This window comes from Orbicella faveolata, unplaced genomic scaffold, assembly GCF_042242905.1.
Source record: "Orbicella faveolata isolate gen_17 unplaced genomic scaffold, um_ofav_v1 contig_34, whole genome shotgun sequence".
In the NCBI taxonomy this organism is placed as follows: domain Eukaryota; kingdom Metazoa; phylum Cnidaria; class Anthozoa; order Scleractinia; family Merulinidae; genus Orbicella; species Orbicella faveolata.
Genome location: NW_028301563.1, coordinates 34,029,972 through 34,056,703, shown reverse-complemented (window position 1 = coordinate 34,056,703; position 26,732 = coordinate 34,029,972). Strand labels below are relative to the sequence as shown.

The window sequence follows — 26,732 nt, the reverse complement described above, 5'->3', positions numbered from 1 at the left end:
AAAAGCCTGCCTTTTTTGGACCTGGCAGTTTATCCTTTTGTTAACGTGATCATCAGGAGGGTAACTGGTTCTCACAGGCGTGCAAAACTTTTTGAGCTAAATTTCTTTATTTATAAATAAAATGTTCCTCTAGATGGTCAAACCAAGCAGGCAAAATCATCGTCACAGCCGGTCAACTTGCCTGTTGTGCGGCCCTTAATGAAACCCCTGTACTGGTCTAAACAGTTTTTGTAGCGTTTTTTTTTTTTTTGATTTGCAATAAGACAAGGGAAAACAATTCTTACTTACAACACTAGCTCTATACACTATTTAAATGACAATCTCTAAACGACTTACACTACCAACAAATACAGTTACATGACTTACACTTCTAACAAATACAGTGATGACAAGGGGTGAAGAAAAAAAGGAGAAAAATAGATAGTTATCATTACAGCTTGAGGTTGTACTATAGAAACATAAAAAAACAGACCAAAGGCATGTGGTACATTAAAGGTAAAATGAGTTATGCATCTGACAGGAGATTAGAAATAGACTAATGGGTAGGAGATAGATAGCGATAGGTATAGAAAATATAATCTAAAATAATAATTAAATCCTCATATATCCTGTAAGAGGTTTCCATTTCTTTGTGTCTCCACTTTTTGTTTCTATTTTCATATTGTGATTTTAGTGTAAATATGAAATGCGTAAGATTTGGATGATCATCTATTGTTTTAGTGAACCATATGTGATATTGTGCTAAGAGAAAGTAGTAATTGATAAGAAGCGCAAATTGAGAGATATCTGGCCTCAGACCCAAAACAGTAATATTTGTCAAAGCATAATCTCTAGGAAGTAAATTTACATTTTTCAGCCATTCAGTAAGTGTATTCCAAAAGTGAGATGTTTGGCTGCATGACCAAAAAAGATGAATTATTGACTCAGAGGAGGTGTGACAAAAACTGCACTTTTCATTGCCCTGTAGACGTATTCTAAATGAGAAGTTATTGGTTGGTACATGTCTATGTAAGAATTTAAACTGAAACTCTATCAGATTAGTGTTCTTTGTGCATTTTTTTGCTAAAAGATAGGTAGCAGTCCAATTTATGTTGTCATTTATTGGTAGGCCACAATCCTCTAGCCACTTCTTTTGACTTGACTCTGGGGTTAAACTCTTGTTACTAATCAGTTTTTTATATATTATGTGGTTGCTTTTTTGACTTTTTTTCAAAAAAAAAAGTTTTTGTAGCATGGTGCAACTCGCATCTAGTCCAACACGTTAACCTAAAGCCTTTGTGAGTAACCTTTCCCTCCCAGGTTTGGCTTGGGAGAAATTTCATTTTGGTATGTCACTGGAAAGGGAAAACCCACCTTTAGCATCGTCACGTGTCTTATTAAAATTCTTCTTCATTTTTTCAGAGATGCTTACGAATGATTTAACACATGGATTTGCTGTTGACAATCTTGCAATGGATGATACAGAGGAAGTTGCACGGCCACGCAGTGGAAGTGTGCCAGCTGTACAGTTTGCTGACGATTCTGATAGAGATAGTGATAAAGAAGTAAGTGAAATTATTTTGTGTCAATAAATTTGTTACTTAATATTACATGTGGGTCATTGACCTAGAGTGAGGTTGAGTTGGCCTTGAGGTATTTTTTGTGCATGTTTATGGACCTAGAACTGTCGAGGTCCATAAACACGCAAAAAAAGAGCGAGGCTAATATCCAGCCATCTTGACTGAACAAACTTGGTCAATAAAGGATTTATTATATGGAAAAAGAACACTATTTTCTTGCGGGACACAGCGGATAATTTTGAGCAGGCAAGATAGTGCTAACTTGCCTGCTCAGGTACATGTAGCCAATCACAGTGCAGGATTCGGTTCATCTTGCCCACTCACGGGGTTAGCCATGCAAGGATCAAGGCGATTACTGGAACAAAAAATATATAGAAAAAAAGAGACCCTCTTGCTTCTTGTAGTTCCTCCTCTTTTGAGGACTTCTTCTAATTTGCATGGATTTCTTCATTACTCCTGTAAGACATGTTATTTTTAAAAGCTTTGTATAGTTTTATAATCTTGTTTAATTATGGCTAACAGCATGGTTTTTGTCTTTGATTTTTGCAGACTCAGTTTATCCGACATGACACACCACATCCTAGGGATCTAAAAGCTCGTCACCCAAAGATAACAATGCACAAGATCAAAGGCTCTGAGCACTTAGATGGCGTAATTATCAAATCACGAAAGTCCTTCACGGTATGCTTTTTTTTTCCGTTTTAGTAAGCTAGGAGGCACCATGGTTGAGTGGTTAGGGCACGGACTTGAACTCCGGAGGTCATGGGTTCAAGACCCGCTCTGACCACTAAACTGGAGTTGTTTCTCAGTGGACCCTAGTTCATCTCCTGGGTAATTCTTGTAAATAGCCAACTGGTCTGCCTCCCGCCAGTTGGGATTTTTAAGCCTATTACGTTTAGTTGAGATATTTAAGTGGCATACCTGTGAACTAGCTAGGTGTAGTTAAGCGGATTGATCACTATAAACAAAATTTGAACATTTTTTTAAACTAATTTTGATTGCATGTATGGATATCCGAAATTTCCTAATCAACGGGCTTTTCCTTTTTTTTCTTTGAAACGTAAGGATGAGGAAAGTGGATCCGATTCAGAATTTCGCCCAAGAAGAACAAGTTTTGAAGACAAGGGCAAGGTTGCAGAAAAGAAACAGGAGACAGTTCCTGAAACAGTCAGTGAAAAAAAGGGAGGAGTGGGGTTTGCAGTAGAAATGTCCCAAGAAAACAATAAAGAAGCTGTGGAAGAGGTGGGTCCCAACATCAAAATATCAATTCTCTTTGCTTTTTGCCATACATTTCTTTTAATAGTAGATTTGAGAATTTGGTGTACATGTAGTTATAGTGGAACCCCATTAATACGGTCATCAACAGGTGATGGAAATTTGACAGTATTAACAGGGTAGAGTCAAAGTTCATGACTGTTCTAAACTACTGTTCTTCTACTGTTCTTACTTCTAAAGTACTGTTATTCAGTAAACATCGAGAATGCAGATATGAATTAAAGAAAATTGAATCTTCAATCAGTACATACAATATTAGTGATGGAAAGATGAACATAACTGGTTCGAGTGGCCATATAAACGGGGTAAAATTATGAAGGATTACACAGGTTGGGATTTCAGAATGTGGCTGTTTGCCATGTTAATGGGGTGGCTGCTTTAATAGGGTTTTCTTATAAGTAAATGTTTGGGCATTTTGCCAGGACAAAAAAAGGTGGCTGAAATAATGAGGTGACTGTTATGAGGTGACCGTAATGCAGAGTTCCACTGTACATCAAGACAGTCTACCTAGTTGATGTTTTCTTTATTCTCATCACTTGTTTGCTTCACAATATATCGACATGGTAAGGATAAATTAGATTTTGATTATGTTAATTAATTTTGTCTTATTTCAGGCATCAGGCTCTGAGGATGACGGCGACAGGGAGCAGAAAATCCGATTTGAAGGAGAAGACCATCCTGAGACGGAAAGACATGATAAGCTGCGGCGACGAGATACTCCTCATTATTTGAAAGGCAAGAGAATTGATCTTCAGTCCAACAATCAGGACAAAGTCATGGAAATTCTTGCCAAGGCTGGGAATCGTGATGGTGACGATGGGCAGAATAATGAAGCTGTAAGAACTGTTTGACTGTTTTCTATATCTTTACCTGTTCACGATTATGATGTTTGTTGTGACTGTGAAATGTCTATTGTATGTATTCTCAAGCATTGTGCAGTGCTAGAAAATATCCATACTCCCCCCACAGAAGGGATCAGAATTTTCTGAAGGTGGGGGGACGGTTCGGTAAGACCAAAAAAGCTAAAGAAATGTATGAAGCTGAATTGGAATTTCCAGAGGGGTTGGGGGGGGGGGGGGTGGTGGAAGGGGGCATCTTTTAAAAAATCCCTTCCATAGGGGAGTTATGGATATTTTCTGGAGCTACACATTTTCTTAAAGAGACAATCTTGGTGCTGTGTGGTTTTGTGTCAAAAACAGTGGAGGCATAGAGGTGGAATGTTTTGGATATGTAATGTTAGGAGTTGCAGCCTACATGTGTTGCCATGCCTCAGAATCATGATTAAGTAATAATTAACAGTACTTTTTCCATGTTCACATAACCTCTTCTAAAAACTTGGGAGGTTCGGATAATTCAAGACAGTTATGCAAAGCCAACATGCATTCAAAGTTTGCATAACTTTCGAGAATTTCTAAACCACCAAGTGTTTAGATGAGGTTATGTAAACAGGGAAAAATTGCTCTTGACTATAATTGCTTTTACAAAATTTTTCTCGAGAATATGCATAAATCTAAAACATTGACACAACCATGTTTATGAACTCTCATTTAATGAGAGTGTGTGCATTATCTGAGTTATTTTATAATTAATAATATTGTTTATTTATTATTTTTCTGTCTGACTTGATATTCCATTTGGGCTCATTTCCTTAAAACGTGTTTGTGTGTGTGTGTATGGTACAACTTTAAAATGTATTGTTTGTTTTATTTCTAGAATGAAGATGGCCGCCTTGATGGAGAAATGGAAGGTATGGGCAGAGAAAAAAACAGTAACTTTTTTTTATAAAATATGTTAATGTGGATGTGCACTTTCACAGAAATAGTTGTTTTGATACAAACTGACAGATGCAGATAGTTTGTTTCAAGGCAGCATTTTTTAATAGCAGCTTTAAGGATATGTCAATGAAAGCGGTCTTATATTTTTAGCAGTGTTAACATCTCACAGTATTTTAATGCCATATGTTTTTGCAACACACTGAAAGAAGAAGGTTGTGAAATTAAGGGTTGTCTGATTAACATTTGCTCTAGCGATGAGTGAAATTTAGATTTGGAAGTACATGTATAATCATCCGCTTGTAATCACAACAAGGATTAAATGGTGCTTAGGCAGCCTATTGCACTTGTAGCCACACTTCTGATGTCAGAGGCCTTGTTAAGGTATATTTCAACTAGTAACACAGTATTGCAACAGCGACAAAGGGGCCAGTAAAATAACAACAGACGAAAGGACTCTGTTGAAGTTCAAACAACAAAGTGCAGACTTTCAGATATTTTTTATTTGAAAACATCAAAAATCAGTTCAGGCACATACATTACCCTGCTTATGGGACCTCAGATCAGCTCAGTTACTGGTGTAAACCAGCTCTGTGGCACATGATCATCTTAACTTAGAATGTTTTTACCTAAAGCCAAATTCTCCCAAGGGGAATATAGAAGGAATATGAAAACAGTAAGGAGAATCTTGAGGTTGATATGAGAAAAGAGATTTAAAACTACATCAACAGAGAAAACAATGAGATTTATTTTTGATGAAAAATGGACTAAAAGGCATTATTTTGCAAGCCTACATACTGACATTTTTTGGGGGTTATGATTCTATACAGAAAGCCCGGCATTGAAACACTTGAATAATGGGTTGCAAATGTTAAATAAAAACGCCATCAATTTGAAAATAGTTTTGATGAAATATCAAATTCTCAGAACGTGCATAAGAAAGTGTGTAGAGGGCAGCAAGCTGTGTTAAATCTCGAGATGACCAGAAATTCTTGTTTTGAGGGCTGTAGTATATGTTTGTGCTGGAAATCAACTTGGACTTGGAAATTATTCCGCATAATAAAAATTATTATTGCTTTAACACACTAAGCATTCAAACTGTAACTTGAGCTTAATTTGCAGATTCAAAACCTCAATTAAGTAAAATTATTTCAGCATATATGTGGCTTTCCCGTTTCAAATTAGGTGAACTCCATTATTGAATAGTACTACTTTAAATCTGAACTTCTCATAATCCACAAATGGAAGCAGTTCTGTGTAAATATTCCCTTACAATTAAATCTTATTTGAGCATTTCAAGTAATTTTTAATTTTAACATTGTCGTTGTAAAAAATTTCTTGAAAATGTCAAAATTTAAATGTTCACTAATGGCCCCACATACAGTTTCCAATTCAGATCATTTTTAAAACAGATATAGCTCTTTCATTAACATGGCAACTCATGTGAATTCAATATTTGTGTGTCATTAGTGATTTTTGTTTTCAATGTGGAGTTGTTCTGAATAATTCATCACATTTTTGCCACATGCTTTGTTTTGAGGAAATGAAGCCTACTTTGCATTTGGAACATTCAGTACACCTGTGTGTGTATGCTTTAAAAGCGTTCTTCGTTGTGCCGGAAATTTGAAGAATCTTCTTTGCGTTCAAAAGTACAATGGTTGTATCTGTATTGGGAAAATATGGCCCATTCACTGTACTTTGGTCAGGTTAGGAAAAAAAATTTTTTTACCTCATAACTGTTAATTCATTTGCCATTATGATATTGCATTGAGGACATTTAGCTTGGCTGATGTGACTTCAGTTTATAACTGGTCAATTTAAATTTCTTTTAAACAGGATAGCAGTGTCTATTCCATGTTTAAACTTGTTTTTTTCTGTGCAAAATCATTCTAGACTTTTGAATTTGAATCTGTCAAAAGAAATTAGAAACTAATATTTTTACGATTTGCGTTGTTAACACTGCCAAACTGCATCTTTAGCAACTAGTTTGAATGAGTGATTTTAATATGTTTGCTCTTTTTGTCTTCATTTTGCGTGGTTTGGAAAGTAAAACTGAAGAAATTCTTCTGTGAAATAGTCATTCCTACATTTGCGACAAAGGAGTTTTCAATAATGCTCAAGTTGCTAAAAATACTGCCATAAAATAAGCATAACTGTCAATATATTTGCATTATTCCAGCTCTGGTACCTGTATGTTTTCCTTTTATCTGAGTCAATAAATATAAGCAGGATATTTAATTATTAAAACAGAACTTTTTATTCTAATATCTTACAAACTATGGTTTGACTCTTTCTTGGGGTTGAATTTGAAAGTCTTATTTTAACTTGTATTGATTTAGCCTCAATGAGATTTTAATTTCGATTATTGAAATCAAATCAATTAGAAAAACTTAGCCATTTTGGTGAAATCTGCACGGAGTAGCATTTTTAATGCTGACTCGCGTATTGTCTAAATAGGTCATTTCCGAGTGACGTTAAGCCACTGTTCCAAAACGAGTCCTAGCGCAAAACTTTTCATTTGAAAATGACATTTATTTGCATGAAAATAAACCTCTAGGCTAAACACATTTTCTTATGAATAGTTTCCCATGAAGACTCGTTCTGAAACCGAGACAGGGCAACTCGGAAGTGGCCTATTGTCTTTGTGCTTTTCTCGTCTTGCTTTGTCAATAAGTCTATTTTTGTATCCTTGTAGAGGGTCCAGCCTTGAAGAGAAAGCCGACGCCTCCTAACGGGTTTGGACGCCGTGCTAGCGAGGAGGAGAAAGCCGACACAGAGAATGAAGAACAAGAGCTTGTGACAGTCACGAAAGTTGTGGAAGAGGTGAGGAAAATTTGGACTGACTAGAGTAGGGAAGGGACGTTTTGAACTAGAAGTGCTTCCTAAGGGATGGGTAGGTGGGGCTGCGTGGGGTTCACCTTAATGGAGCTTGGTCACGGTTTGCGCATGTTGAAAAGTTTAACTTAATTTTTCAAGTTCTTCGTTTATAATCCGTGTTAATCTTCTCCATCCTTAACCATCCTTGTTTCTTTATGGTTTAGTAGTATTTCGCAAGTGTTTTTCTATCTCAGTAAACTATTATTTTCAGCTTTCATTCAAATTAAAGGTAATTTTGTTTGTGGCCAAAATAATTCAAAATACCGTGTCTGAGCTCCTTGAAGCCTGTCAGTACGCTTCAGTTGGGTGGTTAGTTAGTACTGACACAAACAAACTCAACTTGGATGAAGAACATGAAACTCGGGAAGTTCTCAATTGGCGTATAAGTTTCTTGAATGTTAGCGATTTTCTTGCAGATTGAGTACACGATTCATCGGAATAACAAAGGCCTTGGAATCAACATTGCCGGTGGGAAAGGTTCAACTCCCTACATCGGAAATGATGAGGTTGGTGGAATAATCATGTTAGACTATTAATTCCTGACCTCTTTGAGAAGGAAAATGGTAATCTTAATAGATCGTCTACTCTGTACGATAGCAGCCAAGGAAGCCCGGGTGAACTGCCGTACTGCTCGTCGTCTCGCTTAGGGGTGTAAATCAAGGATTCTGGTCTCACTTACGGTGTTCATAACGAAACCCTACCATTTTTAGTGGTCAAATTATCTTTTGGAATGCACTCGAGAAAATAATAATGGAAAAAATGCTCTTATTTCGATTTTAAGGCTCGATTTCCGCCAGTCTCTCGAGTCCGGTCAACTAGCGCTGGCTCCTTCCCTGAACAGCGGCTGCTAATGGAACCTGTTCCGTTTTAAGTGGTATCTTATAGGGGTCAAATAAAGCTGCAGCCACATCCAGATTGGTCTCCTTTAGGGGTTTAATTCAATTTTCCTACGAGCTTACCCGGCCTTTTCATATAGGAGTCCCCCTTCCCCGGGGCAAGGAAGTGACGAGAATAGGAAAGAATTGTAGGGGAGACGCGAGTAACAGTTTGGAGTGCAGTGTTTTCCTGTTGTCTCTTGCAGGGAATTTTTATTTCGAAGATTTCAGAAAATGGTCCTGCAGGCCAGGATGGGATTCTCAAAACGGGTGACAAGATCATGAAGGTGAACTTTCTACTCATTGCTAGCCTGCGTAGCAAGTAAATTTTGTCTCCGGCCTTACGAAGGAAGAGCTTTTTTCGCATTTTGAACGCGCGAAAATTGGGGCGAGAACAAAAAAAAATTGACTTAGCCCCACTATCCCGGACTACGTCGGTTGTTTGCTCTCGCCCAGTTTTCCCACAATTTTCGCCCTCGTCTTCAGAACGCTAAGGAAGTTGCGCCCGATGTATTAATCACTTTTTGTGCGACGAGGGTTTCAAAACTCAAATTCTTACAAAGAATATATGGGCTCGTTAGCGCTTTTGCCACCCCAGATTTTGCTGGGTTTGAAAGCCAACATCTTCAATATTTTACCCAAAGAGCTAAAGATTTCACCATGAAAGATCGCCTTATAGCTTGACAAATGTGTGATTATTCACAGCAAGATTTTATTTATTTGTATTTATTTGTATTTATTTGTAGGTAAATGGCGTTGATATTTCAAGCGCTACTCATCACGAGGCTGTGCGTGTTTTGAAAAACGCCGGAAACGACATTCATTTAGTTGTTGTTAGAGAAAGAGAAGATCTGGAAAAGAGAACGGTTGTGAAGTCATCCAGGGAAAACCTGATGATAACAGATGATGCTGATGAGATTGATCAAGCTTTAGAGGAAGCTTTTACGAAGCAGGAAGTGAATGAGGTTCACAAGGAGCCAGAAATTGAACCACCCAAGGTGAGGATCAAAATTTTAATTCTCCCTGCTGTTTCTATAATTTATTTGAAGGTAAATTATGAGATCTTGGGGTTAAATTAGTTCAGGATCTCCAAATTGACTATTGTCTTGATTCCCATCACCTGTCTGTTTGAAAGTATACTGATATGGTAAGGAGAAACTGTGTGTCGGTCAATCTCTGGGAATGGTATTTTTGGCAGGTTGCTGAAGAACCTCCAAAGGAAGAGACCAAAAAGGTCGGCGTGCGATTCGCACCGGAACCGGAAATGGAAGACATTCAAACCAAAACAGAGGTACGCATTACTCATTAAAAATAACTTGGACGGCTTAACCACTTTCTGAACGGTACTCCATTTCTGAGATAGCTCTTGCCTCTGTGTCAAAAGAGTCTTCATGTGAAACCATTCATATGAAAATCTGTTCCGCCCAGAGGTTCATTTTCATGCAAATCAAACTCATTTTCATATGAAAGGTTTTGCAGGAAGGCTCGTTTTGAAACAGAGGCACCAGGTAACTCGGAAACGGCCCGTGGAAACTTGACAGCCTACTATTGGCCGCCATCTTGAATATCTTTTCAAATCTTTGTTTTGCAGAAAGAGACGATCACGTTAAAGCGAGGAGGTGAAAAGGGCCTGGGGTTTAGCATTGCTGGGGGTCGTGGATCGACTCCATATAAAGATGGCGACTCGGTATATATGATTTTTAACTGTACTTCAGCCTTGAAATAAGCCATGGGAAATATTACGTGCCTGATGTAAAGTGACTCGAGAGACATTGTTTCTTTTGCGATAAGAGCGGAATCTCTTGCGGTAATGAGAATTTTTGAAAGATTTCCAAGAATTAATTCGAATTTTGCGATTCTCTTGAACAATGAAGTCTCTGTGAATCTTATGAAGTTGGGCAATTTCAAATTGTCGATGTTTGTGTCAGGTTTAAATGGTGCTTGTCTTGTTAATCATTTGTTGATCGCTTTATAGGGAGTTTTCATCTCTAAGATTGCCGAGGGTGGAACGGCGGAGCGAGATGGGAGGCTTCAAGTTGGAGATAAAGTACTTTCGGTAAGCACTGCTGTTAGCACTCAGTTCATAAGTTAGTTTTCAAGGTTTTGAAAAATCAATTGCTATTTCTCTTAGATACAAACCTCGAACAATGTCCTGTAGTGTACGGTTGGCTCGATAAAACGCGCAGAAGTTGCTTTCGCCAATAAGAATTAAGTTTCTTTTTATTTAGCCAATCAGATGTTATTCCGTGACTAGTCACGTGAATTTTCCCGCGATTGCCGCAGGCTGCCAGCAATTAAGTTGCTGTCAGTACAGCCAATCAGATGTTATGCCATGGCTAGTCGCGTAAAGTTTCCCGCGCTTGCCAACGACTGCCGTTCTTGGAGTCTGGTAGTGGTTAGATTGACGTTTTGTCGAGGTATTTCGTTCTAATTTTCTTTTCTGTTTGTTTTGTTTTGCAGATCAACGGTAAAGATATGAAAATCGCGCGGCACGAGGACGCTGTTGCCATGTTAACCGGCGGGCTCTCTTACGTCACCCTTGTGGTTGTTCGTGAACGGGTTATTAACAAGAGAATGTTACCGCTCTCAAAACTGCAGGATCAGTCGTTAGTTAACAAGAGACTGGCACCAAAGGTATGCTGCAAGCCATAATGCTGTCGCACACACGCGCGCGCGCGCCTCGCGTTTCCACGCACGCAGGTCTGCCACACCCAAGCGTCACGCAGAGAGTTGAAAGCTAACTGTTTCGACGTATCCATTCCTTTCTAGCCTGAAATGAACCATGTAACACCGGAGAAGTCGACAGAAGTTAATCATGCCGACAAGAATGGAGCTGCAGACCTTGATATTGAGGTTGGTATTAAATAAGTTGTTATACACAAGTAGATTTCTCAACGAATCATCTTTGACAAATGCAATCAGCCAATCATAACTTGTAGCAACAACGTCAAACCAAGGAAAAGCACCTGAAATTCCGTCAGCCAAATTGTAATTGTTTAGCTGTGCCGATGGCAACATCTTTTTCTAATTAGTTAGTGCAAGCTCGACAAATTCTTGAACGGCTCGTGTTAGCCCTCGACATTTTAAGTCTTGTCCGTCTCAGTGCGGTCTAACCAATTAGGGATGGATAGCAGCTTCCGTAAGGTCTCATGGTAACCTTTGAGAGGAAAATAGAACAAATAACAGAAACAATTATCCTAGCCCTAAAACAATAACAAGCAAAACAATTACAATCTTACGACAGCTGCTACATTTCTGACTAATGAGAGACGCCCTTTCCTGTTGTCAAACGGACAAGAAGAGATAATAAATTCATTCTAGAGTATGGGTAGTTCGTTTTGATGCACAATCGAGTTCTCAGAACAAACACAGAAGGAATGATGGAAATCAGTAGGGAGAATTAACGATTTGATATTTGTTGCTGTTTTTTGATTTTTTTTTTAATCAGGAAATCATTTTAAAGAAAGGCAACAACCCCTTAGGATTCAGCATTGTTGGAGGCTCTGATCATGCGAGCCATCCGTTTGGAATGGACGAACCTGGAATATTTATCTCTAAGGTATGGTTTTGAACCACTTTGGAACATGTGTTTACTGCTTCTCGTGAAGTTTGCCTTGTTTGTGCGAGGTGGGTTTTTTGGTAGGTAATCTTGTTTCCTTATTACTCTTTTTTTAGATTGTTTCAAACGGAGTTGCAGCTACGACACATCTTAGAGTCGGAGATAGAATGTTAATGGTAAGAATTTTTATTATTGAAAAAAATGAGAAGGCAAGCAGTTAATTTTTTTAGGTGCGAGATGACGTTATGGGTGCAACAAGCGTGCGGAGCCACTCTCTGTAGTGAGCCAATCAGGAACTGGAGCGCGAGCGACGCTGGTCGCTAAATTTCCCGCCTTTTTGTGGAAGCGCCGACACACTCTTAGCAAAACGGAAATTAGACGTCATTAAGAGCTCTTACTGATCACAAATTGTCTACCTCGTTGTTTTGAATTTAACAAGAAACCGGATGTAGATTTGTTTGTTTATTGTTATGTAAATTGTTTTTTTGAGGGGTAAATGATTTATTAGTTGAAGAGGCTATCTGTTCTAGGAAAAGTATACCGTCTCAGGATTACAAGTTTGTTTTCCTTTGTTCGGAAACGGAAAATATTTGCTTGGATTGAGTAAAAGCCCTTGCCAATTGTTAAGATTCGTTAAGAGGTCAGGGACAGTTTGGGCAAAAGGTATCTTTAACTCTTATCCATAATTTACCATGAGCTCATTTAAAAGAGTTGAATACGCGAGAGTTTTCACCATCAGCTTGTCATGCGAGCAAAAACTCGCATCAACTCGCTTGAAATTGCGAGAGAAGGTTCAACTTCGATGTTAGCGTGCGAGGATCGAGATTTTGTCGAAAAAATCTTGTTAAATTCTAGGGATATGACATCAGCGGTAATGCCTTGTTTTAATATCGAGCCATGAAAATATCTTTGTAATAGGATTTTAATCAACGTACCCTTTCTTTTCAATTACGTAACGTTGGTTGTTGTATAATTTCGTTGGCGTCGGCGGAAAAATCAAAGAAATTCTTATTTAATTTGAGCGAAACCCTAATAAACCGTTCCGTGCTTGGTAAAACTTTGGATTAACTCTTGAAATATATTGACAACTTTTCATTGGCTTTCGTATTCCTGGACCAATGGGGAACCAAGTTTGTGTTTGATTTGGAAACGTCAAAATTACACGTGCAAGTTCACTTGCAAGTTCACGTACATTCGCAGTTGAAAAGCCACGAAAGCTTTCAAAACTTGGACAAAGAAACTGTGAAAAATTTGATTAAAACCCTCACGAATGAGTTAAATTCGTGATGCTGCAAAGCGAACCAAGTAGTTCAGGTTCTTCTCAAAGCGAAAGCAATATTCTGTCTTTTGGAAAGCATCTTCAGTTAAAATTTTGGCGAGTTAACTTTTAAGATGTAAGAATTATGTAATAAGAAAACTGCTTACTAAAAATCTTGTTCGCTTTATCTTTGTTTGCATAGTTGCTGTTAATTTGAGGGTTTTTTTCCCTAGAATGTTTCTTAGAAGAACTGTGGATAATATTTTTCGGAAACGTGGGCGTCCAACTCAGATATGAAGCGAAAAACGGCCATATTCGTGCGAAATTTAATTAATCTACTCTTGCTCATGAACAAGTTGGTCGTCAAACAAACCGCCATTCAATGTTGTGTAAAGCATTCTTTTTAGTCTTTAGTTGTGTATACTGCGGCAAATATACTTACGACGCCGGCTTTACAACACTCTAAGACTCGTCGGTTCCTCAAAGACATCCAGCCGGTCGAAAATGTCTCTAAGTGGAAATTTATCGTGTTAAGTGCCCCCATCGGGTTAATTAAACTCCTTAACATCATAGCCTGAAATACCTTTTGAGTAAAAGTGTAATCCACTTGGGAGTTCTCTTTATTGGCCCTGTTTGAATTAGTTATGCTTGGTTGTCAAAGCAAACAATGACTTGAAAGGTGTATGTAAAGCAATCTCCGTGAGTAGTCTAGAGAAAGGAGCGAAGAGAAAACAACGGGTGTGATATGATTGGAGTTGATATAGTTAGAAGCTGGCCTTGTACAGCTTCTCTTCGGAGAAAGGTGATTTAAAGAAGCTTGTGATCTCTTGTTTTATCGGTGTATCGTAATTTTAGGCCGGTTTGGAAAAGATATTGTCAACAGTAAGCCGAAGTCGAACTGAGTATCGAGTGACATATTTCGTGCAGTGTAGCAACGGATGTAAGAGGTCTTATTCTCAACACTGTATCGTATCACGAAACTTTGATAGTTTTTTCGCAAGTGGTGATACATTAGATTTGTTTCCCTTTACTTGCCTGAGCGAATCTCTCGTTATTTATAATTGGTTACATGAGGTTAACATGAGTTTAGCTTTGGTCAACAAATTTCATTACTTCCTTGTCTTTTTGCTTTCCTCTTGGAAATAGCTGGTCTTTTCATGGAGTCACTTAGATCTGGAAAAGACCGCTTTGTTAGGAGGCTCTTTCGAAAAGAGACGAAAATACTATTCTTCATCCGTGCTAACTTTCATCGCAGTTTGCATGACACACAAGGAGCGTATTCATGGTATATTACCAGCAAACGTTTCTTCAATCTAATTTTAATGAGAGGCAGCAATCGGCTTGAAGTTTGCTCTTTCAAATTAAGGTAAAAGTCGCAATCACCAAACGTTTTATTTCAAAAATGTGTCATATACTTTCGCGAAAATTCAGTCGAAAGAGTGGTCGATAATTCGCAAGTGCTGGAAATATTGGCCTTTTAAGCGTTAGTGTATTTCATCAGAACAGTGTTTTTTTCCCTCGTGTAATTTAATTCACGCTTTTTCGTAGGTAAATGGTAAGGACATGAGAAACGCCACACACCAAGAAGCTGTAGCAGCGTTAATAGCTAATGTGTCTCTTATAAAGCTTCTCGTCCGCCATGATCCACCACCGAAGGGACTTCAGGTAAGTGTAACTAATCTGTCCCGTCTGCTCTCGTATTTCAGTCGTGTTACATAGACATGTATTGGCCAAAAGAAGTGTCTTTTTTAGTTTCGAATAATATTGTTTTTCTTTTTTAGCCCAAAGTCGTTTTCCTGTTTACAAATAATACAGTTGCTTTGTGAAGCGTGTCGCACCGGTTCTGTAATCTTTCAAGATGATTTGGTTACGCTATTTATGGGGAAAGCAACTGAACATATCTGCCTCTGGCTACAATTTCATATCCCTCCTAAAGGAAAAACACCATTCCACTGAAACACTCGTTTCGTTGATTTTCATGCTTAAGATAAAGAAACCCTAAATTCAATTAATTACTTTCTGATCTTTTCATTGTTTCCTAAAGTCATAATTTTTGTACAAAGCACACGAACGAAGCCTTAAAATTACGCTGTCAGATTTTTTTTGTTTGTATTGCCAATTCGGATAGTGGTGTGAAGTCGTAATGTATAGCATTCCTAGCGTTCTGGTAGTTTTTACAAGACTTTGACACCAAACCGAAAATCTGTATAGGACCTGTTGCCATATGTGTATTAATCCTTCAAAGAGGTTCCGACAACTCTCGGAGCTTTTAATGTAAACACCTTGCTCAGACACGCCTTGGGTCTTTTTTCACAAGGTACAATAAGAATTTGGGTGTCGGCTTAATGAAATACTTTCACAGAATCAATCTTTCTCGGTGCTTTGTGCGGGGGTGGGTTGATAGTTAAGTGAAATTGTTTGAGCAATGGACGTGCCTCGGCTTGTCTTGTTCGTCAAAGATAATTGTTTACTCTCGTGTTCCTGGAGTGGTTCTTCTTGTGGAGTGAAGTGATCTTACATAAGCTTTTGTCCTTTGTTTAACATCTTTACCGTGGTCTGTTATGTAATCGTTTGAATCCAAGTCATGATAAAATCGTAAATTCTCTGTACTGTTTTAAGAACAAATGTAATCAAGGAGCGTGTGAGAGTTGATAGCCTGATCATCTTGGCAAGAACGCCTGATTTTGATCGAATTTCTCTTAAAGGTATTACAATAATTGTATGGAAAAAGTTGAGGAGAATTTATATTTTGACCTCGTCCAAAAAGGTTTTCTTTGCTTGGATTACTCTTTGAATTAGCCGTCTATTCGTGGTTCCTCAATTTCCCACGCACTGTATATATATGTAACCACTGTTGTCTGCGCCGGAACAAGATTTTTTTCCCTTGGTGAAAAGAAAAAACTTGTGCATACAGCTGCTGTTTTTGTTTGATATTTGTGTGGTATAAAACAACAGGTTACCTTTCACCGTCAAAAAAAAAACGAACAACAGTAAAACCGCAAATTAACGAAGGAGCCCCACTTGAAAACATTTGGCATAGAACGTTCTTTATCTTCTTTCCGAAAGGCAGAGCAATGTTTCGTTTCTTGATACTCTTGAAAAACTGTCTTTTGCAAAAATTCTGTGTCGAACTTTGTGTAATGGTGGAAGACTGGGTCTGGTATCTCACCAGTTTCCCTTTACTCTACTGTTGCAAACTTGAAAAGGTTTCCGCGAGCGAAAAACGAAGCCAAAAAAGTGGATTCCAGCAAGCTATAGATTTCGTAGCTGTCACTTCTCTCTTTCTATTTGAGGGTAACTGGAGTAAGTTTTAAAAAATTCGTGCTTTGCAGTCTAAATGAAGGTTTTGACATGTATGTGTTGGTTTTGTAGACATCTCTAGCAATTGATTGGCTAAGACCGTTGAAAACAATCAGAAAAGAGGTAAAAAAAAATTTATTAAGTTTTCAAGCAGTACATTCCACGGATAATTGAAGTCTGAGTAGATAGATACTTTTTGGCTCCTCCTACCTAACATAAGCCATAAAGGACGGTATTATATAACAGTTTGATTTCATTCATCTTTTTTTCTGCAGGAGGTACATTTGCACAAAGGCCCTGGAGAGAGACTGGGGATCAGTATAAGAGGTGGCGCCAAAGGACATCCGGGAAATCCATTAGACAAGACTGATGAAGGAATATTTGTGTCTAAAGTGAACGAGGGCGGCGTAGCGTTTAAAGATGGACGACTTAAAGTGGGACAAAGATTGCTAGAGGTGAGGAGCTCTAATTTCTCCCTACAGTGTTACCGGCAAAACAGTTAGGCAGGTATAGAGAATATTTACGAAGATGATCAAGCAGAGAATATTGTCTTGATGAAGCAGCAAATTCTCAAAATGAAATTTAAGTGGAATTACGGCAACTAATAAGGAGAATTTATTTTTCGAGCTTAGCAGTGAAAGTGTTGATTTCTGGCATAAGTATTGAAGAATGTTATCCGATACAGCGAGACTTCCAAGAAGGCTAATACACGTTTTTGTACCTTGTTAGGTCAATGGCACCAGTCTCCTTGGCGCCACGCATCTGGAAGCCGTGCGCTCGCTGAGAGGGATTGGAGACAATTTATCGCTGCTGGTGTGCGACGGGTTCGACCCCGCTGACGTGCCCGCGGGACAACACGCGGCCTGGCAGGCTAGTCCCGTGGCGACGATAAACACCTCAAAATCACAGAGTCAGGAGTCTTTGGAGCGTGACATACCGGTTAACGAAAGAGCCTACGAAGACATCAGAAAAGAAATCAAGAGACAGGTGGGTAGAAGACATTTCTTGTTTTTATTCGCTCATTTCTGAGGAAAAGCGCAGTAATTGGGAAACGTGCCTTCACTTACGGCTGGTCGACCTAGAGTGAGCAAGGTAATAAATTGCAAAAGCCTGTTTCGTTGATAATTTCTTCCTTCGAAAGTGAATTCGTTTCTAATTCTGGTCGCGAAAATGTCAAATTAACTGAGAATGCGTGACATGTGCCACCCACGTTTGCTGGCGTGACGTTCATGTCACGTCATGTCAACACATGCGCTTCAGACATGACATACAAAGGCCGCGTGTCTGTTGGCGTGGTGTCAAGGTTTTTCACCAAAGTCTGGCGAAGGGCGAGTACCATTTAGAAAATTTAACATCGCTGGCATAAATGACATCGTCTTACCTAAAGGATAAAGTACCGGTAAGCCATCTTTATATGTTTGAATTTCTGCGGAAACATTATCAGTGTTTCGTCTTATGCTTTTGAATGAACACACCAACTACGGTTATCCGTGCTGTTTAGATTGTGTTGAACTAGAATTTGCGCTTGATTCACTGCCAGTAATTGCTTTAGTCTCCTTGAAATATAATTATTCTAGTGAAAGAAGCAAAAACGGTATGTTTTTGCTTTCAGAGCGTTATGGAAATGAGTTCTCACTAAAGCTGAGTAAACATGGTTTATCTCTGTTTCGCTTTCGCTCTTGCCAAGCGCATTTTTATTCCTGGAAAGAAAGAATGTTCTTTAAGTCCCTATATTATTGTTCTTAGTAATCTTCATTCGACAGGATTACTGATAAACTCACTTGAAAAGGCAGATTCTTAAAATTCCATTGAAAACCGTCTCTTTTGGCAAAGCGCTAATCCTGTAGACAAGACATTTTAAAAATTCGAGGAAAATTCAATCGTTGAAAAAGCGAAGAAAGATCCGTTTCTAAGTCAATACAGACTTGTGAAAAAGGCAGTTGAATTTGATCCAGTTGTATCAACACAACGAAACCAAACTCTCTAGGGAAGGGACGGGTGGTTTTGTTTTCGTCCTTTATATACTTAGCGTTAAGTGTCGTTGTTGTATTCTGTTTAGCCATGGAAGCAAAATCTTTGTTTTAAAAAGTTAACAAGAAAACTACCGCTGGGAATTTAAAAAGCGATTGAATCCGTCGCGTTTTTATGTCGAAAAAGAGTTTTTTCCATCTGTATAATGGTACCTGCTGAGGTCCTTTCGGCAAGTAAATTTAGAACTTGTGGGAAAAATTGACTTCTTTTGTTGGGAAAAGGTGTTTTGCTCTTGTGCTAAAATTAACTCGTTCGAACTGCATAATTTAGTAATTTTTTTTGTATAACGTTTGCTGTTATTCTCAGGCGCCTCGCGGAAACAGTGTGTTTTAAGCCAGGTGGAACATTTGCGACCATATTTTACTTTTCTTGAACAAATTGAGGTATATCTTTCCTTTGTAGTCTCGCTTTCGAAAAAAAAAAAAAAGCGACAGTCATTTTGCGGATTCAGCGCCGCATTTTACCTTAAACTCGGTTAAGTAAAGCGAATTGCCTGGCTTTAAGAGTATATTTTATAAGAATATCGACGCTGAAATTTGCGAAAGTTTAAGAATAGTTTAAGACTAAACCCGAGGCTGAGATTTTGGAAAGAATATAATTTTGTGTGTCTAAAATTTGGAAATACAATACAATTATAGGTCTTTAACTGACCCTAATACATTTGAAAACAGAAATGCCCTACGCTCTAATCTAAGAATATTCACAAGGATATATTCAACCTAAAATAGACAGAAAAATAAGAATATTCAGCCTCGGCCGGAAAAACAATATTCTTATAAAAAAGAGTGTAATTAACTAATGTAACAACCTCATATTAAATAAGGAATGCTTATTTCTGTGCTAAGTACATAAATACGTTTAACGATGGAGACATTTAAGCTCAAGTAAACACTACACAACGGCTAGTTTGAACGCTCGACACATGGCAATGACTTGATAATTGCGTTCGTTTAAAAATGTTTACTTACTACATGTTTGTCGTACGGTACAATAAATTGCTCTTAATATCCTTCTAAGTAGTCTTTTAATAAAAAATAACGGCCTGTGCTTAGATAATATCCTTGTTGGAGATATCTTAACTAGTGCGACTAGACCTTCGGAAGAAATTACACTTTGTTTCAAGTGATGTAACTACGTACTGTAGGTTTCCGAGGGTCTTCAAGAATATTGAAGTCCTTTCATCCCACGTTTTACATCAATTTTCAAGCGTTTTGCGTAATATTACGTATTGGAGTTACCTTCTACGTGAACGTTTTCAAAAATAGCAGCTTTTCCGGGAGTTGTCGTTTCGTTAACCCGTAATTCCTTGTGCATAAAGCTTGATTTTCCTTGAGAATTAACTCATTATCGAAATATCCATTCGCTGTATCACAGGTTGACCTACAACATTTGGTTTTTCAATTTGTCCGGCGTGGTGTGAACGGGGCTTAAGAATGTTTTTCTCGAAATGCTATTGTGTGAGGCCCAACATCTATTGAATTTCTCGACATCTTGTCATTTCATTCATTAACTTGATATGTCGGTAGAAATTTGTCTTTTGTTCTTTTTCCCGCGTTGGAGGAAATCAGCCGGGACTTAACTGTAATAATATAATTTTCTGTGACGTGTTTTGTACGCGTCAAATGTGTTCTTTTGTTTGAAAAGAGATAACAATTGGTTAGCTCTCAAGTCATGTGTCGGCGGTGTGCCCTGACCTTACCACAACATTAGCAACTAGAGAGCGAATTTAGCATAGATTTTGTCGGCTTCAACTCGACCGAACCTGCTGTTGTTGTCTTCACCAACATGGCCAAAATCGATATTATGGCTATTCTTCGACAATACGTGAAGAGCAAAATGGTACTTTTTAATTCCCGCAGTGTTTGAATTGGGTTCATTTTGCTATGATTTATTTTTAAGTTCCCGTTGTGGCTTAAATGACTATTAATGTTAATGTAGAAGCAATTTTCTATTTCAACATTTGCTAACTTTCTCGACAGTTTCAAGTGGAAATTGCGTTTAATTGCCAATCTGAAAAACTGTACAATTGTATTTACGGCCGAATATGTTTGCCGCGCATTACTTTGTTCCCTTGCTTTGTTTTAGTTTCCTCCCATAGTAAAAAAGCCTGGAGGTTTTTGATTTTCTTTTTCCGGTGTTTTTTTTCTCTAACCAGGAGGAAGAGGCTAGAAAGGAAAGCGAAAGGTGGGAGAGAGAAGAAAAAGAGAGACAGGTATGTAGACAAACAACAATTTGCCTGGGGGGTTTTTATTCTTCTTTTTTTTTCAAGCGATGCGTGGCCGATATAGGGTTACGGTTCAATGGCTTCTCGTCATGTTCCATATATAAGTGTTTTGCGCGTCACTGTAATTTCACAATCAACTTCCCTTCGCGATCACAGTGTCGTGTTTAGAAAGATATCACGCGTTTGTCGACTTAGCACTTCGCAGTGATGCCTCCACACGTAATGTTTACCGTTTGTTTGGTGGGATGTAGGGTTAAGAATCTTCGAAAGGTAGTGTGGACTCTTTTGTAACGTTTTGTTTTATTTTTGTGATGTTATAGCCGCTTTAGGAAGTACCGTTATCGACCGAGCGAAGTCAACGCTTTCCGCGCCCAGTAGGTCTCGAGCTAAAAAGGAAGACGGGAAAGAAATCTCACTTCAATTTGAAAAATTTTGAAAAACAAATAACACAACATGAAAGAGCTGCTCAGTAGCTTTCATTTGAATGGTAGTACATTGAAATTTCGTGCACAAAACGGAAGATTTGACCTAGGTATGACTGTAAAAGTGAAAGTGTGGAGGAACACACGACTTTCATCATTTAGCATTCGTATAATTTGCTTTGGCTATCTCATAACTTGCGTGCTAAAGAAGCTTCGCGAGCTTTCGCTAAAACTTTGATTAAAAACTGTTTATTTTTGGCTCATGGAGTAACTTTTATATTTGTTTGCTTTTCCGGAGCCTTGTGTTACAATAATCTTGCGCTGAGGAAGGCGTACCGAGGCAGTTAGCAAAAATATCTCGATTCCTTTTATGACAAGTGGAGTTTATAGCGAGTTTAGTAGAGTTTTAATCGTAATTTGCTTTATAGTTTCTTTCCCCAGTGTTTTGTTTTCCGTGACCCCACTGACGAGTTTGTTGAATGCAAGATAACTTGTTGTTATAATACAAGTGTACTTGAATTTTCACACTTCTTCGTAGTTGATGAAATATTTTTTATCTCTTATTCTTGTGCTAAGGTCGTATGGGTTTTGGCGCCGTTGTTTCGATAACGAATACAACATCACAGTTGCTTTGTAGTCTAGAAGTTTTTCATGTGGTTCACCCACAGGTCTCCCAACTTCTCTTCACGTGTCCGTGTGAGCTCAGACATGTTTATCATGTGTTGTCTGTTAACATAACGAAAGGTCAAATTAATCTACACTACTTGTGCCTTGCACAACAATATGGTTAGCATATAAATCACAACGTAAAATTTGCAACGTGTGCATGTCGCAGCATAATTTGCGAGTCGAGTGAAAGGACGAAAACCGGAAAATGAATATAAATGATTTCTTTTTAACTTACTTGCATGTCATTGTTTCAATATATGATTTATATTCATATTACGTCTCTCTCAATCTCGACTTAAAAATTATATTGGCGACGTAAAACTATATATTTACTTATTTATACTGACCTCAGTTAAATGTAAAAACATATTAATACAACCCGACTATTTACGAACTGTGAATAAACGTTCTGGTATCTCGAAGTTTGCGGAACAGAAAGCGAAACAAGCGATAAAATTATATGGTTCTTTATGTAACATGGCAACAAACAATGGCTTATGGCGTTCATGGAATGCTTAGATATTCTGTAATATGACTTTCTCTTGGGTGAAGATTAATACTAATTTCTATAATTGAGTATAAAATTAGTAATATTGCAAATTCTATGTTTCAGGAAGCCCTTCGAAGACGCCTAGAAGATACCAAAGGCATAGGAGAGGAAAAAACTGTAAGTGATTCTTGTTGGTAATGCATGTGTTTTCCCATGAGCTCTTTGGATTGAAGGATTAAGGAAGAACTAGGCGTTGGTCATATTCGAGTCCTAGAGAGCTGTTGGATGTTTATTTTTCAATACGATGATGCATTGGCTTGAAAATTAAGCTTTCAATGTCTGATTAGAGTTGGAGACGAGTTTAGTCCACGAGTGTGCATTTTCACACGAATCAACTTAACCCGGCAACTGTGAAAACAAATTGAGTCAATGGAAAGTATGTTAGCACGTTTTGGGGCGGTCCATGGAACACAAAGGCTGTTTTGGGGTTGTTGTGTTCTCTTGCCCTTGTTTATAAATAGCAAACGCTTGTGAAATTGCCGCACACAAAAAAAATGAGACTGAAAGCAAAGTATGTTTTCACGTTTTGGGGAGGTCCATGGAGTGCAAAGGCTCCTTTAGGGTTGTTGTTTTCGGTTGCCCTTAAATAGCAGTCGACTGTGAATTTGCCGTGGGAAAGAAGGCGCTGTTTTGGGCGGTTTTAATGCAAAGAATTTGTTTCAACGACTTAAAACAATCCCTGATTAAAAGGTGAAGCTACGGGTCGCTACTCATTTTATGTTGAAAGCTAGCGCGTGAGCCATAATCATAACACATATCTGTATATTTTACAAGCTTGTCTGTTTGTAGCTCTTTCAATTAACGCAATCATTGAAGATTGGACAATTTGGTTGATTTTCAATTAGTGGTGTGAGGTTATGGTGCGAAAATACCATTTACTAAATTAGTTTTTTTTCGCTGCGGCCTTCCAGCTGTAAACAGGATATAACTTCAGGCTTGAACCATGTTTATAAATATTCTGTTGTCATTCAATTTAAAGACTATGGCTTCATGTTGGGAGTGTTCGATCGCTTTCCGGTTTTTTACACAACGACAACCAAAAAAAAAAAACCTCATACGTGACTCTTCTCACGTACAGGAGAAGTGGAAAAATATAGGCTGGCATTGTCTAAGGGAAATTGAAAAATTCCATCGGGGAAAAATAGTTCTGTAGTGATTTTTACCTTTGTTATGTAGGTTTGAAAGGTTAAGGTGGCTGTTTACATTTATCTATTCTAATCTTTCATGTTCTTGTCTTATTTTCAGGGACAAAACAGAGCAGTTACAGGTAAATATATTATTTTTTTTATCAAAGTGTTTCATACATGGCAGTATTTATTGTCTCCCTTGACGACCCCTCTCGCTGGTATTTTTCCCCTTTGGAAGATAGTTTTTCGTTTTCAGTTGTTAGTTATTTGTTTCTTAGCTAGGATTTCGCATGGCGCGTGGGAATAGCGTGTTATCCCGTACCATTGAATTTAAACTGTTTTTTTTTTCTCGTGACAACAATACCAGTAGTTTTAATTTCGTGTACAAATAATGATTAGTGAAAGGCTATAGTGTCTTTATATACATTGTGAAAAGTCGGTGTTTTCATTAGCCTTCATGGTGTCCCCGAACTTTGGAAACCTGGCTTGGCAGTTCAGCGGTAAATCGAGCCATGCGGTCGCGTGTTTTTATGACTGAACACGAACGCGTGTTACACGCGTGTCCTTGAAGGTGACGCCATACAAACACGACTGATCTCTTGTTTTGTCTTCCTTAGGATCGGAACACGCCCAGAGAGATGCCGAGGAAGCTGAAAAGGTGAAAATGGACAGTAAACGTCAAGCAAACAGTGATTCATCAAAGGATACAAAACCGTCATCGCCACAATCACCAAAACGCGCCCTAACCGCGGCTGAACGACGCGCCCTCGAGGCAGAGAAGCGCGCGGCCTTGAGACAACAGCGCATGCGTGAACTCGAAGAAGACGCCATGAAGGCGCAAGTGGTCATTGCGCAAGTCAAGGCAATGTCAGCCACGTCGCTCGAGGCACTTGCGATCAATTCCCCAGATGGCGACAGAAAATCCAGCGCTTCCGATAATGAACTTCACGACGGCAGCTCCGCGGGGGGGCCGGGACGAAGATCTAGTGGTTCTTCGACAAAGTCAACGTAACGTGGCTATCGATTTTTAATAGAGAATTGTTATGCAAGTGTAAAACGGATCAAGGGAGAGCGTGATGGAGAATAGACTGAGGACTAGCCGGCCGAAAAGGTGCGAGGAGTCTGGGGACAGTTCTGCTTTCTGTCCGTTACAAGCCAGAATGATATGTTAGTGGGACATTTGAAGACTCTCGAATTTGAATATTTTATTCCTGTGAATTCGTAACTTTTTTTTTGTTGTTTTTAAGTATTGACAGTTTTAAACGAATGGCACCGATGCATTTGGATTCGTTTTTAATTGTCCTTTTTCTCCTGAGTTTGAAAATGTGTCTTTTCAAATTGAAAAGAAGCTGCTGATTGTAAATTTCTCCAGGATTTTTTTCGTTTCCAGCACAAAAAGAACAGCAACCAAATAATTGCTGATTTTTTTTTAGAGTTAAATAAGTTTTTAGGTTTTTAATGAGGGCGAGTTCTTATGAGTTATTAAGATTATTAAATATTGGGATTGTTGTAATTTCATTTTATTTTATCTGTAAATCATTATTAAACGTAGATAAAGTTTTCAGAAAAAAAGGAACGTGGTCGCCGAGTGCTATGCCTGAAAAGAAATTTATTATTTTAATTTTAACTAGTTAAGTCCGTTGCATACATTTTTAACGTTAGATTTTTAGCTTAAACTTTCGATTCCAAATCCATTAGTGATGTTGTTAATCGAATATATTTTTACTTTTTAAAGGAGATGAGTGTTAAAACCAAGCTGACAGCGTTTCTTAGTTCTTTATTGTACCAGATCTTGTTTTCTTTCCTTGTGAAGAGACACTGTAATCTCCTTGTAGCATGAGACTTTTCATTTTGTCACGCAGTACTCCACAAATAACATTTGTCATTAGCAGTAGAGGATGGCGAGCTGACAGTGCCACCTTAAAATGTTGAGCACAATTTCTACGGACGTGATGTATCTATTATCCGTGATCTTGTTGACTTAACTCCGCATAGTAAAACATGACCGAGTGAAAACTGTTGAAGAGAAGACACCAAGTTTTTAGTGATATTGTGATAGTAATGCTGCCTTGTTATTTATTTCTGTCTTGCTCTTGTTACAGGGTCATTTCTAAGAAAAGGCGTCTCGTCCGATAGAAAGCGTGCTATTCCTGCAGTACTTTACAAAGGCTGGTCACGCAATGATCCTCGAAGGCATTGCGCGACGGCATTGCGTGACCATCCAAGATGGATTTCGTGACATATCCAAAGCTTTCATTATTTTAAACCGTTATTAAAGAAATTTATTTGATTACTTACAGAAATCTTGGAACTGCGATTTCTGACTTATTATTTCTTTAGAAAATCAAAATTTAACTTATCATTAAATCGTAGATCGATGTAGATAGGTATTTTGTCTTCTTGTACAGAAATAACTTAACCCTAAAGCCCTGATTCAATTTCCAAATTCTCCTTAAATGGCACTCATACGCTTATCCTAGTTCTACGAAGGAGAATTTAATTGAAGATATGTCAAGAAAATTTCCTGACATGATCGAGTTAAATTACATTTTGATTATTATTTGGGCTTATGAAGGTTAAGGTACTGTCATAAAACCCGCTTGATACAAGAGTGAGATGTAACTTTTTATCAGCTCCTTGTATGTTAGTGATATTTCTAATCAGGGTTAAGTAACCCCGTTTCCAGGCCCTTGTTGAATTTGAAGCCGAGAAGTGCCTGGACACGATGTTGACTGTTATAATTAATCGATGTACTGTCTGTAAGTAAAAAGGCGCTACCAGAGTTTTATAAATAATATAGACGATTTAACACTGTCTTATTGCTGAGTCAATTGCTCTCTGTCGTACACCTAAATAGTCCTGTTTAGAGACACGTTTTGTGGGGTCTCCCCGACACAAGCGACAGATTCTCCCTTGCCCCCCATCCCCTCTTCCCGTTCTGTCGGGCGCAGATCTGTTAGCCCTGATGTGCTATTTTCCCGAACAAAAAGTTGAGTTTAGTTCCTCCTGTGGCCTGGTGGTTCCAACGGCGCCCCCTGTAGTGGCGGATCTAGGCGAGGGGCCCGGGCCTCCCTTATTTTGGGTTAAAAAAGAAGAACTCACAGAAGGAAGAAAAGCCGGTGGGGCAAGCGAAAGAAAACCGCCCCCTTCCTTCCCCCCCCCCCTCCCCCCTCCGCCACTGCCCCGTACACCCATTGTCCTCTAGTCAGGTTCTAGACTCGCGGTTCCTGAACA

At 38.5% G+C, this 26,732-nt stretch overlaps 1 protein-coding gene across 2 annotated transcripts in view; it reads left to right on the top strand.

Annotated features, from left to right (window-relative positions):
• Nucleotides 1–26,732, top strand: part of LOC110049147 (protein scribble homolog) — a 41,971-nt gene that overhangs the window by 13,731 nt on the left and 1,508 nt on the right. The window contains exons 15-37 of one of the 2 annotated variants that reach the window (XM_089271801.1): nucleotides 1,402–1,544; nucleotides 2,109–2,240; nucleotides 2,625–2,801; nucleotides 3,449–3,670; nucleotides 4,548–4,581; nucleotides 7,302–7,429; nucleotides 7,900–7,989; nucleotides 8,565–8,645; nucleotides 9,105–9,356; nucleotides 9,557–9,649; nucleotides 9,950–10,045; nucleotides 10,334–10,414; nucleotides 10,819–10,992; nucleotides 11,128–11,211; nucleotides 11,807–11,917; nucleotides 12,034–12,093; nucleotides 14,724–14,840; nucleotides 16,751–16,930; nucleotides 17,205–17,462; nucleotides 20,662–20,718; nucleotides 22,435–22,488; nucleotides 23,617–23,638; nucleotides 24,116–26,307. In XM_089271801.1, coding sequence (XP_089127927.1) covers nucleotides 1,402–1,544; nucleotides 2,109–2,240; nucleotides 2,625–2,801; nucleotides 3,449–3,670; nucleotides 4,548–4,581; nucleotides 7,302–7,429; nucleotides 7,900–7,989; nucleotides 8,565–8,645; nucleotides 9,105–9,356; nucleotides 9,557–9,649; nucleotides 9,950–10,045; nucleotides 10,334–10,414; nucleotides 10,819–10,992; nucleotides 11,128–11,211; nucleotides 11,807–11,917; nucleotides 12,034–12,093; nucleotides 14,724–14,840; nucleotides 16,751–16,930; nucleotides 17,205–17,462; nucleotides 20,662–20,718; nucleotides 22,435–22,488; nucleotides 23,617–23,638; nucleotides 24,116–24,510 — 3,041 coding nt within the window. In that variant the 3' untranslated portion in view covers nucleotides 24,511–26,307. Of the gene's footprint in view, nucleotides 1–1,401; nucleotides 1,545–2,108; nucleotides 2,241–2,624; nucleotides 2,802–3,448; nucleotides 3,671–4,547; nucleotides 4,582–7,301; nucleotides 7,430–7,899; nucleotides 7,990–8,564; nucleotides 8,646–9,104; nucleotides 9,357–9,556; nucleotides 9,650–9,949; nucleotides 10,046–10,333; nucleotides 10,415–10,818; nucleotides 10,993–11,127; nucleotides 11,212–11,806; nucleotides 11,918–12,033; nucleotides 12,094–14,723; nucleotides 14,841–16,750; nucleotides 16,931–17,204; nucleotides 17,463–20,661; nucleotides 20,719–22,434; nucleotides 22,489–23,616; nucleotides 23,639–24,115; nucleotides 26,308–26,732 lie in introns of those variants that run through there. The other variant, XM_089271802.1, reaches the window with a different exon arrangement.